Genomic DNA, 17,454 nt, shown 5'->3' with positions numbered 1-17,454 from the left:
GCCCTCCATGAACCATGACCTACCTCCCAGAGGACCTTTCCGGTGAAGAAGATGAATTAGCTGGTTGTCTTCCCAGTTTGAAATTCAGAAATGCAGTCATGGCACCTCCCCTATGAGAGGGATAATGGTCTGTAAATAGAAGTAATAGACAGTTTTACGCAGTTAAAAAAAGCGTGGGGGCGAACCCTCATTTAATGTCTCTTTCCACAGCCTACATGAGGAGTACATCTCACTTAAGAAGGCCTTTGGGATTTGTCACACTCAGAAGGTATCACTGTAGTGTGTTCTTTTCCTCGGTTTCTTGCCCTGGAAAAACAGGGCTGATTTAACACCTCTGGGCCGATGAGACTGTAAAGTGGGAGAGCTAACCCTCCCCTCCGCCAGCAGTGTTCTGCGTAATAGTAGAATTGTTAACCTTTGCTCATCTTTAAGGCAGAGAGGGTTTCTAAACTTCTTGGCATCCTGCCCCGCTTTTCTGGTTTTGAGAAGCCCTTACCCTTTCCCACCTCTCCTCCGAGCCCTTTCCAGCAAAATAAAATAAAAATAAAACAAAAAAAACCCCAACAAAAATATTTAAACTGAAATGCAGATCTTTTTGTTTTCAATAGCAATTTAGTTCGGCTTTTGAAATAGCAGAAACAAAAGCCTAAAGAGGATGATGGTGGTGGTCTTGTCATTCTCAATGCCACAGCTTCTTCCTCTCTCACAATCTTCCACCTCTCTTTTTGAGTGAAGGAATGCAGGTTAAATGCATAAGGCATAAGCTCCAAACCGGATGATGCCCTGGAAAACAGCTGGTAATATGTTTTGCCATTTTTTAAAAAATTTAAAAGCAACACTGGAAGCTACCCTGGGAAGTCAGGTTCCCTGTCTTGCCATTTATTTCCCCACTTAAAACTTTGGGGGAAAGCTCAGAGAAACCCATATCTGCCTCCATCACCATGGTGGGTGATGGATCGAGATAAACTGTTGAGTGACAGGAAAATGATGGGTTAAGCAGCTAGCAGACTCCTCTGAGCTAGCTTTCTTTCTTTCTTTCAAAAAGAAACCTGTATTATCCGGATTGCTGACCTTAAATCTTTGTGTTCTTCAGCGCCGTATCTCCTCTGAAAATGGAGAGCTTAATGGAAATATGGAATAGAAAAGAAAGAAAAAAAAGTCAGTAAAGGAGGACGGAGCGTATCTGCAAAGATTATCCATTAAGGATTTGCACTTTATCCCTGCAAGAAGGCCAGTGCTTGAATTTGAGGGGGCACTTAGAAAATAATCACAAGCATTTGCATCGTAAAAAATGCGGAATAAATAGTGATCTGATGTCGTAAACGATGCATAGACGCGGTGGGATGAAATAGGGATGTATCTGGCTAGCTCAGAATACTTAATTGGATTCGTGTTCCCGTCTTTGATGAAATGTAATAACAGGGCAGGAATTTTGGCAAAATTTTGGTCCGAGCCCTGAGTCTTTGGTTCCAAGTCCCATGTCAGAGTCCCTATTAAAAACAAACCTTTTCCCCCAGAAAAAAAAAAGATTCCGAGTGTCGAATCGCCTCTTAGTCATTGAAATAAACAAACAAACAACTCCAAGTTGAGTCATCGGCACAGCTGAACTTGACATCAAGTCTGGCGACTTTGCATCTCTTTTCCCTGCGACAGGGCGAAGGCGGTTGAGGTGGGAGAGACGGGCTTCAAGTCTGGAACTGCCCTGGCGTCTCTCGAGGCGAACTCCGAAGGTAGAGGAGGGTTTTATCTAGAAGCCTAATCCCTTTCAACCTGCCTTGGCTAAATATAACACGGGCTTTCGGCTTCACCCGAGATGATTCCTGGTTAACTGTCAGAGCTAAAAATAAAAATGCCAGCACTCGGTCTATCTGGGTCTTTCGTTCAGGTCCTTCCACTTCCGACCTGTGAAGTTTTGGGGGCTTCTCACGGAGCAGATTGACTCTGCTTGCCTGGGGAGGGGCTGAGATTACCCAGACAGTGCCGAAAAGCGGTGCCAGAGGTAGGGGCGAAGATTCAAGAGGCGTGGAAACCACGTGTATCCACACCTAGGGATCTCTGTCCTGAACCTGCTGGGTTTTCTTTGAGGTCCAAATTCTCCGCTTACAATAGGAAGCCTTTGTTCATGACTGTTTCTGACACTTTCTTGTGTTCTTAAACGAGGCCTCGGAAAGGTAGGGCAGCGTCTTTCTTACGATTCATACATATAAATACATAAGGTATGAGTGTGAGATGCCAATGTGGGCTGTTTCTAGCTACTCACAGTAGTTCTTCAAATGTATGCACGTTGTCCAATAAAGGATCCCCAGTAGCAAATAGTGTTCCGTTGCTGGAGTTGCAAAGGGGGTAAATTTGGGTTTAAGGACCTCAAGATATCTAGCAACACCCCAAATGCCTTGACTTGTCCCATTTCTCACCCATCCCTACATGGGAGTCATTGCCCAATATCATCTGGAGAAGACGAGGTGGGGCGAGGCTGGACCAGTGGCCCTGCTGGTTTTGTGGACCTGAAAGGCTTGCCGAGCTTCTGTCTCTTTGGGTCTGGCAGTGCAGAGCAAGCGAGCAGTCAAGATGTGGCCTCACGTGGCTCACCTGGGCCGGCCTTAGCGCAGGTGATTGTTCCGTTTCAAGAGGAGGGAGCCGTGTGAGTGATGCTCCATTTTCACTCTGCACTGCCGTTCCGTCCTGGCTTGCATGGGGAGAAGTCCTCACGATGAGTGACGTTACCATTAATGACAAAAAGCTCCACACATGTCTAAATAATCAATCTGTAGGGAGATGGAGGGGGGAGGAGGAAATAAACACCCCCCCCTTTACAATCCGATGTTGGCTTTCTTTGCTTTACCTCCTTGTCTTGCCTTCATAACTGAAAAGGAGAGCGAGAGAAGAAAGCCTTGCCTGTAAATTGAAGCCCCATTTCCATTTGGTGGTGGGAAAAGGTGTCTCTTCTAGTCTTGCTTTTACTTAAGAGTAGGGTTTCTTGCTCTGAACTGGTGCTCCAAACAGCATGACCAACATCCTCTTGCTGATCCCTATGGAGAGTAAACCCACCTCTGCCCAGTTGCTGGATGGGAAGCCAGGGCTTAAATATGTCCCTTTGAATCAATGGAGGTCTACTCGAGTTGGTTCTAGCAACAATAACAGTGGCCCCGATGTGGATGAGTAGGGAGTGGGGAAGGATTTCTGATATACAGATTTTGGACCTGCTAAAACAAAGAGGTGTGTGTGTGTGTGTGTGTGTGTGTGTGTGTGTGTGTGTGTGTGTGTGTGTGTGTGTGTGTGTGTGTGTGTGTGTGTGTGTGTGTGTGTGTGTGTGTGTGTGTGTGTGTGTGTGTGTGTGTGTGTGTGTGTGTGAAAAAACAGCTGCCTTTCCTGCCTGCCTCTTTCTTCTCTTCTGCCCTGCCTCCCACCAACCTTACCTGTTCGAGAACAGGAAGCATGGGTTAGATGGTTCCCTCGTCCCTTGGTGCCCCAGCATGGCTGTGATCATTGGTTTCCTCCTCCTCTGCCTTTCTAGACCCGCCTTGTAGGTGTGAACTCTTCAGCCCCTCTTTGGCTTGCTGTACCTTTTCAGACCTCCTCCCAGGACCGCTAGAGCCGGAGGCTCGCCACCTCTTCTGTAACCCTCTTTTCTCTCCTCCTATCCTTCTGCAGGACCAAGATGGGCCTCGTGGAATATTGGGGTGTTCATCTGCATCCGTTGTGCTGGGATCCACCGGAACCTGGGCGTCCACATCTCCCGAGTCAAATCGGTCAATCTGGACCAGTGGACGCAAGAACAGATACAGGTTGCTGATGGGGGGGGGTCTGCTTTGACGGTTATGTGTTCTGCCTTTAGAAAAGGGGGGCTGCCCAGCTGGCTTCTCATTTCCATTCTGTTGATACTAAGGAGGAAAATAGGAGGAAGTGTTTTCTCAAGCTACTGATAAGGAGATAAATCTGGAGCTTGAATACTCCACCATACCATAGTTCCCCTCCAAACCTGTATCCATCTCCCTGAGATGCTAGTTTTATATGTGCAGGGAGATGTGCCTGTAAGTGCACCCATCTGAACTGGTACTGTCCATGTATAGATTTTGCACGTCGTCTGCTGTTTCAACAAAGCTTCTTGTCTGCCCTTATTTTTATTGCTTTTACCCACCAGGGCTCAATGTAGGCCATTCTATATAAAAGTTCTCACTTTTCTACCTTTAAAAACAAATGCTCCCCCACCTGCTGTCCTACAGACGGTCTCTTATGCGGCACCTCCTTTCTTACGCTCTGTGTGGAGATTTGGCCTCAGTCCTGCTTAACTCAGCGATACAGATGATCCCCCCTCCCGTGACTTTTCCATTAGCCCAGGGGTGGGCCAGCGGTGGTCCTGCTGGTATGGTTTGACTTCTGCTACCATGATCTCCGATCAGGGCTCATGGGGTTTGTGTGTGTGTTTAGTCAGTATTTTTATTTTGTTTTCACCTATAATGTTTGCATAAATTAACACGGCTACCCCTTCTACAACTACGATTCTCAAGAGTCAATAAGACTAATACACACATACTCAAAGTTTCCTTCTCACTTGTTATCACTCTGTTCCAGATCTGTGATGGTGTGGTTGCAAACTGAACAGCAGATATTTCTTGTGTAAAAGTAGTAGACCGAGTAGGCCTGTGTGCTCTGTGTAAAGAATTTTTTAAAAAACAGTCCTTGCACCCAAGCAAAGTGTGGAACCAGGCCATCGCCATGGCTGCGTCGCAAGGCTGCGAGGTGAAATGGAGAATGTGAACCCATTCCACGTAGCATTTTTTTGCTGCTCCACTTGATTTTATTGAAGGCTGACCCGTTTAAGAGGGCAGCAAAGGCAAAGGGAAGATAGCAGGCCATCATGAGAGCAAGACAAAGGCTTTAGAGTAACAGGTGTAGGTTTGGGGATCCAAAAAGTGCTATCTTTAAAATATGGCAGATTTATTGTAACACCCAGTATCCTCTTATGGAGAGGACATGTTGTTGTTGTTGTTGTTGTTGTTGTTGTTGTTTTTGTTTTTGCTGATCTCTCAGAAACCGAGGGCGCTCAGTAACTGCGAAGTCTCCCTCACCAGCACTTTTCTGGAATCACTGTAGGAGGCTTTTGAGATGTGACTTTCTCATCATCGGTCTAGTACAGTCATTGTTTTGTTTTTTGGGGGGGCGGTCCTCCAAAAATGTGCAGGTTGTTCAGGTCAAAATGAAAGGATTGCCAGGAGAGCCTAAGCAGCTCTTTGTGGGGCAGCTATTGAAAGTTTCTTCCTTCTACTGTACGTGGCAGTGAAATTTCTGACATTGCCATGGGGATAGAAAGACCGGGTGGGGGGGGGGAAATGTCTTCCAAACCTACACTGTGTTTTTATCTCTTGTGTTTCTGCTCCAGTGCATGCAGGAGATGGGGAATGGCAAAGCGAATCGCCTCTATGAAGCCTACCTTCCGGACTCTTTCAGGCGGCCGCAGACAGACCAGTATCCTTCCTCTGTCTCTCTTTCTCGAGAGAAGGCAGGGACCTGCCATGTTGATATCAAACCTGGGAGGCGGGGGGGGGGGAGGAGGACGGAAGGGCTGCAGAGAACCCATCTACTCCACATAGGCCCTGAAAGAGGACTGAGTAGAGCACACTTAACTGGAGGAACTGCTTTTTCTCTGGATCGTTATGTGCCCCTCACTGTTCCTCAGCACCTTTTGGAAACCGAGGCCCTTTAAGGTTGAACGGGGAAAGGGGCGATGGCTCAAGGCAAAACTCAAAAGTTGTAAACCCAGACAGGTGGAGAAGGGCAGTGTCGTGTCTTCTCGTAAGTCAATGGAGACCTTCAGTGCAACATCAGTAAAACACAAGAGGGAGCTTCGTTCGCTCCGGTCGTTTCTCTCTCTTGGGTGTTAATGTGTCTGCACTGAAACCTCATGCCTGTTTCCACGGTCGTAGGTCCCACTGAGCTTCGTCGAGTCAACTTTTGAATCAAATGGGCCAGGGTCTGGCTTTTTTTGGTCGTTAACGGAGACTTGTGGCACCCTGGTTAAACTGCAGTCCTGCAGTCAAGACTCTGCTCAGGACCCAAGTTCGATTCTAACAGGTTGACTCAAACTTCCATCCTTTAAGTACTCAGCTCACTGGGTGTGTGGTGAGTGGGGCAATGAGTAGCCTGCATAATTAAATTGTCAACTGCCCCGAGAGTGCTTAAAAGCGCCGTGGGGGTGGTCGATAAGCAGCACGCTTTGCTTTTGATGTTCGAATTTTTTGATGAAGGTCCATTTCCTAGCAGCCCTCCTCTCTCTGACTCAAGCCCTCACTTTTTCTTCCTCTAGCGCAGAATCTTTGCCCCATAACATTCCATAATATTTTATTTATATCCCACCTTTCTTCCTTCCGGGATTCCAGCCATTGATATTCTTCCCTTCGCTGCAGCAACTGACCTAGTTCCTTTTCCATTCCAGTCTCTGTGCCTTCTGCCACGTAGTTCCAGATTGTCTCTTTCCTCCACAATTTCAGGCTTTTTCAGAAGCACGATTCAAGGGCAGGGCTTTAGGATTGAGGTTGTGCGTAAGCGCCACGGAGGATTGGCTGCATCCGGTGGACCACTAAGGCAGAAAGGTGGGATTCAAATAAAATAAAATAAGCAGAGGCCACTTCTCGCACAGGTTGTCTCATCAACCCTGGACAGTGCGGTGCGTCATGAGAGACTCTGGGATTCTCAGTCCAGCCACATCTGGAGGGCTGTTTTGTGTCCAACACCCCCCCCCCCCCCCAACTTCCCATAGCCTTGAGATTGCCTGCCTGAGAAACCTTTCTAAGCTGCTGGCCTCCAGATATGTTGGTCTGCAGCTCTGATCAGCGCTGAACAGTCCCGTCCAGCATTATGGGCAGGCAGGATGTGCTCCAAAACATTTAAAAGGCCTGGGGTGTGGGAAAGTGCTGTAGAGGTGGTCCACCTTTTATAGTCCCTCGTCACTGCCTGCTGGATGGGTTCGTAGGCTGGAAGGAAAAACGATGGAAAGGCGTGGGAGTGGAGCCGAGAATCTGGCCCCGTAGCATACTGCAGAATGATGCTGTTGCTGAACTGGCCTGGTTAGTGCTGCAGAAGGATCTTGGTCGAAGATCTCCGCTTGTCTTGTTTATCCAGACGTAACAATGGGGGGAAACCAGGGTCGGATTCTATCATGATCTGATTATCTCTTAGGCTAGAATTGGCTACATGCATCCTGGCAATGCTGTGCAGGAGATTCCTTCCCCTGGTTGGTTCCTCCTTAACCGGCGTCCCGCACAGAGCAGTGGAAGGCTTTATCAGGGACAAATACGAGAAGAAAAAGTACATAGACAGAAGCCTCGACATCAATGCGTTACGGGTGGGTGTTAAAACGGATGAGAACATTTCTTTGCTTTTTATCCAGTGTCTGGTGTCCCCTCTTGCCCAGCCATTCTAATTAGCGGTGAGGCAACTTTTCCACCTCATGGCACCTTCCATGGACAATAGGTCCCATCATCCTCAGCTGGCTAAGGATGGTAAGGGCTGTAGACCCTACACAGTGGAAGGGGCCCGGCTGGTCCACCAGTGTGCCTGCAGCTGCAGGCAGAAAAGTGTCTGCCCCGGCAGAGGTGGCAGGATTTGAATTCCGGCCTCCTGGTGCGATGCCTCCCCTTCCATATTGTCATACAGTCGTTTGGATGAGCTCTGCCGTGCAAACAGAAACGCTCCAAACGGTTAATGACCTGGACTTCTAATTTTGGGCATGGGAGTCTTCTCCTATGAGGCTATCTTTCTGTGGCAGAAAGTCCCAAGGGTTTCCTCTCCCATATCCACTCTCTAAAAACCATGCCTGCACCCACATTTCAGCTGAAATGGTCTCTTTGCCCAGGCTAGTCTTGGCAACAACTCCACTTTCAGGCTGTAATCTGAGCCTTTTGCCTTTCTTCCCTAGCCGGGGGTAGTAGCTGCTCCACACCTGCATTTTCTGCCAGTTGAAAGCAGATAAAGGGAATAGACACCGACCCCATTTCGTAGTTCTGCCTGACACCAGGCGGAGAACCAGGTCCCTCATCTGTAGGGGGGAGTGTCTTGCGCACACAGGACCGCTGGGGGGGGGGCATCCCTGGGAACGTCTGCTAAGGACTATTTTCCACCTGGGCAGAGGAAAGAATTCCCTTCCGCGGGGTGTCTCCTCTCACCGCTTAATTTGATTATGTTAACAGAGAGAAAAGGATAACAAATGGAGGAAGGAGGCGGCCTCCGAAAAAAAACTGGAACCCATTATCTTCGAGAAGGTGAAAATGGTAAGGTGACGCTTCCTGCTGTTTGTGCTTTTCTTCTGGGCCCCCCGGTGGGTGGGTGGGGGTGGTCAGGGAAAAGCCGTGGGAGGGTTACACAAGGGGTGTGTGTATCCCATAGCATTAGATGATTGGTTTTGGCTTTCGTTGAGTTGGGAATTGGGCTGGATCCTGGTTTGCGTCCCCAAGGGGATGTATTCATTCAGTGGATTTGCCTCCCGTTGCTTTCCAACATTGTCTGTTTCCAAAATGTAGAAGGTGTATGAAAAAGCAGAAGGTTTTATGGGGAGCCGTCGGAGCTGAAACAAGACGCTGTATAGAAACTCAAAGTGAAATAAGGCAACAAGCTGTGGCAGAAACAGGCCCCCCGGGGTTTCCTTCGGCCACCCAGTTCGGCCCCTTTCGTGGACGTGTTTGTTCGGCCGGTTCTGCAGAATGGCGTTGAATGCCATTCCGTGGAGCCAGCGACGTTGATCACGTTGCCAAAACCCCTGCCTCACCAGGGTTGAGTGAAAGGAACGTGCCCAAAGACCGTTTTGTTCCTGGAAGGAAAAAGCCCTGCTGGTGTATGTCTTAAGCACCAGCCTCTCCCCTGCTGTGTTTGTCCTTGCAAGGCACTGTGGCTAGCCTGCAGGAGTAATTACAAATGCATTCACACGCCCCTAAGTCTCTGTGGAAGGAATCCTAGTAGTGACCTTCTGTTATTTGTAGTTTTTAAACTGGGAGAGAGAAGGGTCCCAAAGATCTTTGATCTCCCGGTACGAAGAGAGGGGGCCCTAAAATGTGTTCCAGTCTTTGTTCTTCTTCTCTTTTGTCTAAACAGAGAAGGAAACTGTTTCTCGGGTGTAAGGATTTGGGGGAAAGGCACTTCCTGCGGACGGATGATGCCTTTGGCGGACCGTGGGGCATCCATGTGAAGGTTCTCGTCTTTTCTCCCTTTCAGCCTCAGAAAAAGGATGACCCTCAGCAGAGGAAAAGCCCTTCCCGTTCTTCTGAACCTGTCATGGACCTGCTGGGACTTGGTAAGAGTCTTGCCTGGGGGTGGGGGTGGGTCCTCACTGTTTTGCTGGCCCTTGCTCTCTGCCGAAGACGTCACTTGGTTGCTTGCTGTAAAAGATCAGTCCTAAGAAGGAGGGCCCCTTCTTTGCATGGCTTGGAAGGGAACTTATAGAACCGTGCGGCTCCTTTTCTGAGTTGATGGCTTTCAGACTAGGATCCCTTGAATCCAGACCTGGGAACAGGGAGGGAAGTAAGCAAGCTTCCCTGAAAGAGGCTGATATTAATGTGCACCATCTCCACTGCGAGATGAGGCTCGATAGCGTGCTTCTCTGCTTGCGTAGGGGGAAACAGTGAGGACCAAGAAGGGTTCTTGTATGTTCTCCCCACTCCGTTCTTCACCATACTCAGAAGATGTGTATCAGATGTTTGGGGACCCTTGGTTAGGCAGGTCCCCTTGGGATTCCCCAAATGTTAATGGGCTCGGAACCCAGTGTCCTGGGATTCAGAGGCTATGGAGTCATGGAGTCCGAAGGGGCCTCTACAGCCATTGAGCCCAACCCCCCTGCTTGAGGCAGGAATCCAGATCAAAGCACCTCCGACGGAGGGCAGTCTAATTTGCTATTGAATGGCTTCATAGCTCTGGAGCGCTCACCACCTCCCGAGATCATGGGCTCCCTTGTCATACTTCTGTAACAGTTAAGAAGTTTTGTTCTCTGCTCTAAGCTTAGCTGGGGAGACGGGTGGGCCTGGCAAACCAGGATGTCCTCTTTCATTTATCTTCTCCTTGCACACAAAGATAACTCCTGGCCCCTCAAGAGGGCAAGACAGCTTGAGAAGCCCTGGACGAGAGAAGAGAACGAAATGGGGTTTTTGCACAACTTAAAACAGAACAGGGCTAATCCTGCTCAACACAAAGTAACACTTTAATGCCAGTCGCACAAATTGTGTGCCCTGGCGGCAGCCGCTGCTGTCCTGCATGGCTTTCTAAAGATTAGAAGCATCAGAAAGATGGGTTACCTTTGGGGGGGAAAAAAAAATAAACCAGCCAGTACTTTTCTACTGTGTTTTTGTGTTTGGTTTGCTTCTCAATGTAAAAGGACACAGTCTTTGTGGAGAAACGGTTTGTGGTAAGTTACGAAGACGATAAGAAGGCAGAAACAGTGCCTTTTAAAAAAAATCTTGCTTCCCCCCTAGAGAGCAGAAATCTTGCTGGCCCTTAGAAAATTTCTCAAGATGTCCTGCCAGTCCAGGACACCCCGAATGAACAACGGTAGAGTGAATATTCTTTGCTGAAGAATTGGTGTAGAATTGGTTCAGAGACGGTCCTTTCCCCAGTGAACCCCACTGAACGCCCACCTGGTCATGATGCCAAATCCAAGTTTTTTTGGGGCACGTTCACTGCTTTCCAACTTTGGAGCTCAGCTTTGTAACGGACCTGTTTTGCAATGGCATATCAAACTTGCCTGACTCAGAAGGAGAGGAGTCGAATGAGGAAAGGCGATCTCGCTTCCCCTTTTCAGCAGGAAGCTGCATGACCGTCACATGAGCAGATGAGGGCCCTGGAGTGCATATGATGCGGCAGAAGATCAAGGCAGGCGGAAGGCAGAAGAGAGGCCAGCTTTTTCTAAGAAGGCCTGGTTTGAATCCAGCGGGAGGCAGAGAGAGGGTCCGGGGCCTGTATGAAGAGTTGGCTGAGACGTGACAGCCCGTGAACGGTGGCGGCTCGGTGGGAGGGGTGTCGAGTGCTCTGCCACCTATTCCCAGGACTTGGGTATTTGCCTTAGGAGAGAACCAGGCAGCTGTGGAAGGGACCCCACGGGGTCATCCAGTCCAGCCCTTCTGCTAAAGAAGAACATCAAGAGCTAAATTTTCTCCCAAGAAATGGCCATTTCACCTCGGGAAGCCTCGTGGTGCAGGGGCTGAACTGCAGTTTTTCTTTTTTTAAAAAAAAATCCTTATTTTCTCTGTAGAACAGCAGATCAAAACAGCGAGCCATGCTTGAAATTTTCCTCCATGGGGCGGGGGCAGGGGTTCATCTCCGTGTGTCTGCTTCTTAATGATTTTTAAGGGTGCAGAGGTTACTGCTTCTGCACACACACCTCTCTCTCTCTCCATCATCACCATCATCTTGGAACTGCATAGCTAGAAGGGAGCCAATGGATCAGCGCATCCTGCCCCGAAGGAGGGTTGGATGAGGACCTGAAACCCAGCAACCGTCCTCCTGACAGAATTGCCTTTCTGCCATTGTGCCGGAGCTGCCTTCATGCTCTTGCCATGCACTGTATATAACGCACAGCACAAACATTAGCTTACTAAGAATGTTATCTTTCAGATTGGGGGGGGGGAGGAGGCGGAAGATTCTCATCCTTGTGACTGCGGTTGCCATGTTACATTTGCAGTTGTGTGAGCAATGCCTGTTGTGGTGTCAGGAGCCAAAAGGAACGACTGCGTAAGAATTGGAAGTCACCGGGTTGAGAGATCTCCTTGTTCGTGATATCTCTCTCAGTGAGTCATGTCGGTAGAGCATGGCAGAGAATAAGAGAATTCGTCCTCATCTGAACGTATTTTTTTGTATAGCTTGAAGGGTTTAAATGACCATGGTGTAGAAATCATTAGAGCCCAGGTACATGGAGGCTTGTAGGTTTCGTGAGATGGAAGCTCAGTGGGGGTCAACTGCACATTCCCCGCCTGATGGTTATGCAAGCAAGGTATTGTGTATCCCCATTGGGTTTGGGCCATCTGACATTTGCCTGGGTGGGACCTTTGCAACTTTTATTTTTTGCAGCTGCTCTCTTAACGCCTGTCCTGTTTCCCTCTTCCAGATGTTCCTGTGTCAACCACCCTCCCCAATGGTAGATCTACTAGTTGTTTGGAGAAGGACCTTGACCTGTTTAGTTCTATGGAATCCGAAAGGAAGGTGAGCGTTTGTGTCGGACAAATGCTCTTGAGTCTCTGGGCTTCTGGGCTTCCCCTTTGTTTCCGTGTCTCTGGTTGAAATCTCCGTGGTGGAACCAGGGAGTGGCTTTATTTCTCCTTCTGTCCCTTAAGGATGCCTTTTTGGGGCGGTTGTAAGGATTGGAAATCGGCGTTTGTATTCTCAAGAGAGCCTTTTGGGCAGAGGGTCCAGTGGGAGACAAAGGGGCCGTGTCACTGATCTTTATGTGAAATGTTCTGAGCATTTTGAGAAAGGGGGGGGGGAACCCCACAGTTTTGCGGTTTTCTAGCCTTCGGCGATAAACACGGTGCCTTTCTCTTCCCAGGTGGTTGGCTCCATGCCCACAGCCGGAAGCGCTGGGTCCGTTCCTGAAAACCTGAACCTTTTCCCTGAGCCTGGAGGCAAGGCGGATGACGCGGGGAAGAAACAGCTCTCTAAAGATTCGATCCTCTCCTTATATGGCTCCCAGACCCCGCAGCTCCCTGCACAAGGTACCCCACGGAGATCAGAAAAGTGATGGGAGAAGGCTCCTCTTACTTAGTCATAGCTAAGGTGACTTAGTAGTCTTTGCTGCCACCCAACCATCTTCAGAGAGAGAGAGAGAGAGAGAGAGAGAGAGAGAAGCATTTAGGGATTCATTGAACCAGCAGAGAATGTGTTTGCAGTGAGCTAATAATCTGGCTAGACCAAAAGAGTGTCTCTCTCCACCCTAATCCAGATGGGGACTCATTAGCTGCCAGTGAGAGGCTGCTGCGCGTTACGCTCTGTGCCTTCCACAGGTGTAACAGCGCAATAGCATTTGGGCCAAAGTCTCTTCCATGTTCTAGGTCAAGGGTTCCCAACCTTGGGCATTCTCAGACTGCAGCTCCCAGAAGCCCTGGCCCTGCACAGCTGGGGGTGAAGGCTTCTGGGAATTGCAGTCCAAGAACACCTCGGTTCCCCCAAGGTTGGGGACCCCTGCCCTAGATCACGTGCTGATGCCGCTTTCGGTAAGACTGGATTAAGTACGGAGTGGGAGTTGGAGTTGGGAGTGGAGAGGAACTCTTTGAAGAAAGAATGTCTTCATTCCGTTCCTCCCCAAATACTTCAGAGAGCCCTGTATCTGAATTGAGACTGCAGTTCACCAGAAGGGCTTTTCCTATCTATCTCTCTCCCCCCCCTCCGATTTGTGGGTGATTCGTTTCTGTGAAATCTGTAAAAGTAATTAGAAATATATATATATAAAGGTGAAGTTACCAGAACTGGCCACTAAATGGAGACCGAAACCATATTATGCCTAACCTTTGCTATTAAAATAGTGTTTGCTCTAATCCACATTTTTACAGTATCCCAGATTCTCCTTCCGCACTAACGCCGGCTTTTCCATCTCCCTCCAGGAGCGGTGTTCATCGCCCCAGCCCAGATGGGGTACCCTGCAGCCTACCCCAGTTTCCCAGGCATGGCGCCACCGGGCGGCGTGATGGGTGGCATCATGGCACCGCCGGTTGGAATGATGGCCCAGCCGGGAGCTGCCGGCATGGTGACCCCTATGGCCATCCCCGCAGGTTATGTCGGCGGAATGCAGACGGCCGTTCTGGGGCTCCCCAACGGGATGATGGGGGCGCAGCCGCCGGGCTATGTGGCCGGCATGGCTCCAGTCCCACAGCCGATGTATGGGGTGCAGCCGGCCCAGCAGCTCCAATGGAACCTGGCTCAGGTAAGGGGTGGCACCGGGGGGGGCGCGAGGGGGGGCAGGAGCAACGGCTGTTCTTTCTGCTCCGTTGACTGAGAGCTTCGCTCAAGAACAGAGATGGGCAAGGACCGCCAGTTCGGCAGTTCGTGCTGGTTTGTTCGTTGGCCGAATAGGTACTTCCAAGCCCCGCCTCCTCTAGCAGGGGCCTATCCTGAAGCACCGAAGCCGTGTGTTCGGCCAATAAACAAACCAGCACGGACCAGTAGTTTGTCCCAATCTCAACTCCACAAGAGATTGCATCGGTTGGGAGAACTCTTCTACAGCCTTTGGAGAGAAACTCCCTCAACCCAAAACATTGGAACTGGTTATTCTAATAGCTGAGCTTGTGTAAGAGCCAACTCGTATTTTTTTTTTAAATTTGGCTCAAAACAGGGGGGGGGGGGAATCCTCCAGGATGATTGTTCTCCGTTTTAGTTGTGTTTTGCTTCCCCTTTAGACTCAAAGTGACCGCGAATAGCATTTTCTTGTGAAGTCTGTGGGAAATAAATGGGGTGCCACCTGCAGAACTGGAGTTGGGAATGAGCTAGGACCACTCTCCAAGAAAGACGGGCAACGATCGTTGGTTTGTACTGGTTCGTTTAGCGGCCAAACGGGTTTTTGGCACTTGAAAGCCCCACCTCCTCTGGCGGATAGCCACTCCTAGGCAGCACCCTTGCTCCTCTGCCCCGCCTCCTCCGAGCGCTGCCTCTGAGTGGGCGCCCAACAGAGGAGGCAGGGCTTTGAAGTGCCGAAAACCTGTTCGGCCAAAAAACCGAAACAGCACAATCGGTCAAACTGGGCGAAAAAACGCAGCCCCATAAGGGAAGGCTTGAGGCATGCCTATTGGAGAATGGGTTTTCTGAGCCTTTTCTTTCCTCCTCCTTCTTCGTCCTCCTCCCTCAGATGACGCAGCAGATGGCTGGGATGAACTTCTATGGGACAAACGGCATGATGGGCTACGGAGAGTCAGCAGGTCGAGGAGGGGCTCCAGGAACGAACCAAACCCTCAGTTCCCAGGTGTGGAAATAATGCCTCCGGATTGGGACCACTCTTCCCCAAGAACACACTTTTTTTTTTTTTGCTTTCAGCTTCTGTTTTCCTGTTGGCTTTTCATTTCTTCATTAAACTTGCTTCCCAAGGTTATTATAGGTTTTACACACACACACGCGCACACACACGCACACGCACACGCACGCACACACAGACACACACACACACACACACACACACACACACACACACACACACACACCCTTCCTGGTGGTCTCAGCCAGATTTTGCCTACGTGGAATATTGCTTTCCCGCGCGGCCACCCAAGGGCACTGACCGAGCTGGCCTCTTGGCGGTCTTGGCTTCCTCAGGGGTGTCCTCCTGGCAGTGCGGGGAGGAAGGACCTCCAGCGGGTGGCAGCCTTTGGGGCAGGATTGAGCCATCGCTGGAAAGCGGCCGTGCCGGGAGGCCACGATGGCTGAGCCGATTCTGAATTTGCAACTTTGGGTCGCAGCTGCACCAAAGGCTCTTTGGTGGAAGGTTTGTTTGGTTATTTTTGTAAAAAAAATTGGACAAGAAAGGTGGAAGGCTAGAATCCTATTGTGAGTTTACACTTGCACAAGGGAAATTGTGTAGCATCACAGTGCTAGTAATTAAGGCGCTGATTACAATCTTTGGTGGCAGAATCAGACCGCAGCCAGCACCTTCATACTGAGCGGCCATCTGTTGCCATCTTGCGCAATTTTCCCCGTGTAAACATAAACCAGCAGTAAGGTTCTGGTCTCCCTGTTTGGTCTCTGAGCTTATTTCTGTTTTATTGCCTTCTCCTTCCTCTACCTCCTCCTTTCCTAGTACTTTATTTTTTATTTTTTGAATTGCCCTCCTTGTACTTCCACATTCCATTTCCCCCCCTCCTGCATTCCAGAGGTAGTTCTGTCCCGGCTAGGAAGACAGCTTTCCTCGGACCTGTCTCGGGATTCACACCCATTATGTTTTTTTTTTCTGGAATTCAGGAGGGGCGCTCAGCCAGGAAAACTGCACCTCTTAGGGAGCCACTGCTGCCTCCTTCCAACCTGTGGTGTTAACATGTTTGAACAATCATTCCTTATCATTTCCTTCCTTTTTCCCCTTTCCTCCTCCTCCTCGACCAAGGGCCAAAACTCTGTGGTGAGTTTCTCCTTGCACTTTTTGTTTGTTTGCACTTTCTGTTCTGTTTAACGGCGTGCATGCGCAGGCATGCACACTCACCAACACTTGCCAGCTTGGAAGTTTTAAGGATGGAGTATAAATCCTGGGATTGATGGGGGGGTCTGGCTCTCCTCCCCCCCCCCCCGCCACTTCACAAGGGAGGGACGCCCAACCTGAAGGACTTTGGTCAGCATCACTGAAAGCCAGGCATCTACTGTCTACTTTACCTTGTGTATATGTAAATTCCTTAATAAAAATATTGCAGTGAAACACGGCCCTCTTTCCTCCTGATCTTTGGATCATTGTGTTCAAAGTTAAAAGTGTGGCAATTTGTTATAACTCCCAGAATTCTTAGGCAGCTATGGGAATTCTGGGGGCTGCAGTCCAAAATTATCTAGCTGGATAGCTCAGTGAGTTTGGAATAGCTGGTTACAGAGCCAAAGGTGGGGTGGGGTGGGGTGGGGGGTTCGATTCCCCACTGGGTTTCCTAGGAGAAGAGCGAGCCACCTCTATTATGAATGTTGATCTGTTCCTCTGCAATTTATTAAAGGTTCACACTGAATTGCTAAAGCCTCTTTGTACATCAGCTGTTGAGGGTGCTCCCCGGTGTTTTGCCTGCAGTGGTATGGTTATCTGCCTACCCAGCGGAGGTGAGGGGCATCTGCTGGGTGCTATTCAAGATGAAATTTGAACATAGGTAACAAAAGCCAGTTGCTGGAAATGTTCCCCGGACACACTTTTCCAGACACTATACCAGGATCCAGGTCTATAGAGCCTGTGTCCTGAGCACACTCCTGTCCTGCAGTGAGTCCTGGACCCTTTGTGCATGGCAGGAGAGGAAGCTGGACACCTTCCACATGCGTTGCCTCCGACAGATTTTTGGTATCACCTGGCAGGACAAAGTTCCAAATAGAGTAGACCTACGTAGATTGAGATGGAATTTTTAGCATGTATACATTACTGAAACAGCGACGTCTACGTTGGCTCAGGCATGTCGTGAGAATGGCTGATGGTCGGATTCCGAAAGATCTGTATGGAAAATTAGTGCAGGGAAATCGCCCCAGAGCGAGACTACAGCTGCGATACAAGGAGATCTGCAAGCGGGATCTGAAGGCCTTAGGAATAGACGTCAACAGATGGAAAACCTTGAACTCTGAGTGTTCAGCCTGGGGGCAGGTGGTGCATCACAGCCTCTCCCAATTTGAAGAGACCCTTGTCCAGCAGGCCGAGGCAAAGAGGCCGTCCCGGAAGCAGCAGACTCAGGGAGCTGGACAGGGAGCAGATTGTATTTGTCTTCTGTGTGGAAGGGATGGTCACTCTCGAATTGGCCTTCTCAGCCACACTAGACACTGTTCCAAGACCTCCATACA

At 49.6% G+C, this 17,454-nt stretch overlaps 1 protein-coding gene across 1 annotated transcript in view; it reads left to right on the top strand.

The window, feature by feature from the left end:
- SMAP2 (small ArfGAP2) overlaps positions 1–16,354 on the top strand; it is a 29,659-nt gene extending 13,305 nt beyond the window's left edge. The window contains exons 2-10 of the mRNA XM_020812937.3: positions 3,652–3,785; positions 5,381–5,466; positions 7,264–7,342; positions 8,187–8,267; positions 9,205–9,283; positions 12,083–12,177; positions 12,521–12,686; positions 13,572–13,891; positions 14,810–16,354. Of these exons, the coding sequence (XP_020668596.3) occupies positions 3,652–3,785; positions 5,381–5,466; positions 7,264–7,342; positions 8,187–8,267; positions 9,205–9,283; positions 12,083–12,177; positions 12,521–12,686; positions 13,572–13,891; positions 14,810–14,935 (1,166 nt within the window). The 3' untranslated portion in view covers positions 14,936–16,354. The remainder of the gene's footprint in view (positions 1–3,651; positions 3,786–5,380; positions 5,467–7,263; positions 7,343–8,186; positions 8,268–9,204; positions 9,284–12,082; positions 12,178–12,520; positions 12,687–13,571; positions 13,892–14,809) is intronic.
- The last annotated feature ends 1,100 nt before the right edge of the window (positions 16,355–17,454 follow it).

This window comes from Pogona vitticeps, chromosome 9 (genome assembly GCF_051106095.1).
Source record: "Pogona vitticeps strain Pit_001003342236 chromosome 9, PviZW2.1, whole genome shotgun sequence".
In the NCBI taxonomy this organism is placed as follows: domain Eukaryota; kingdom Metazoa; phylum Chordata; class Lepidosauria; order Squamata; family Agamidae; genus Pogona; species Pogona vitticeps.
This window is presented reverse-complemented; position numbering and strand designations above follow the sequence as displayed.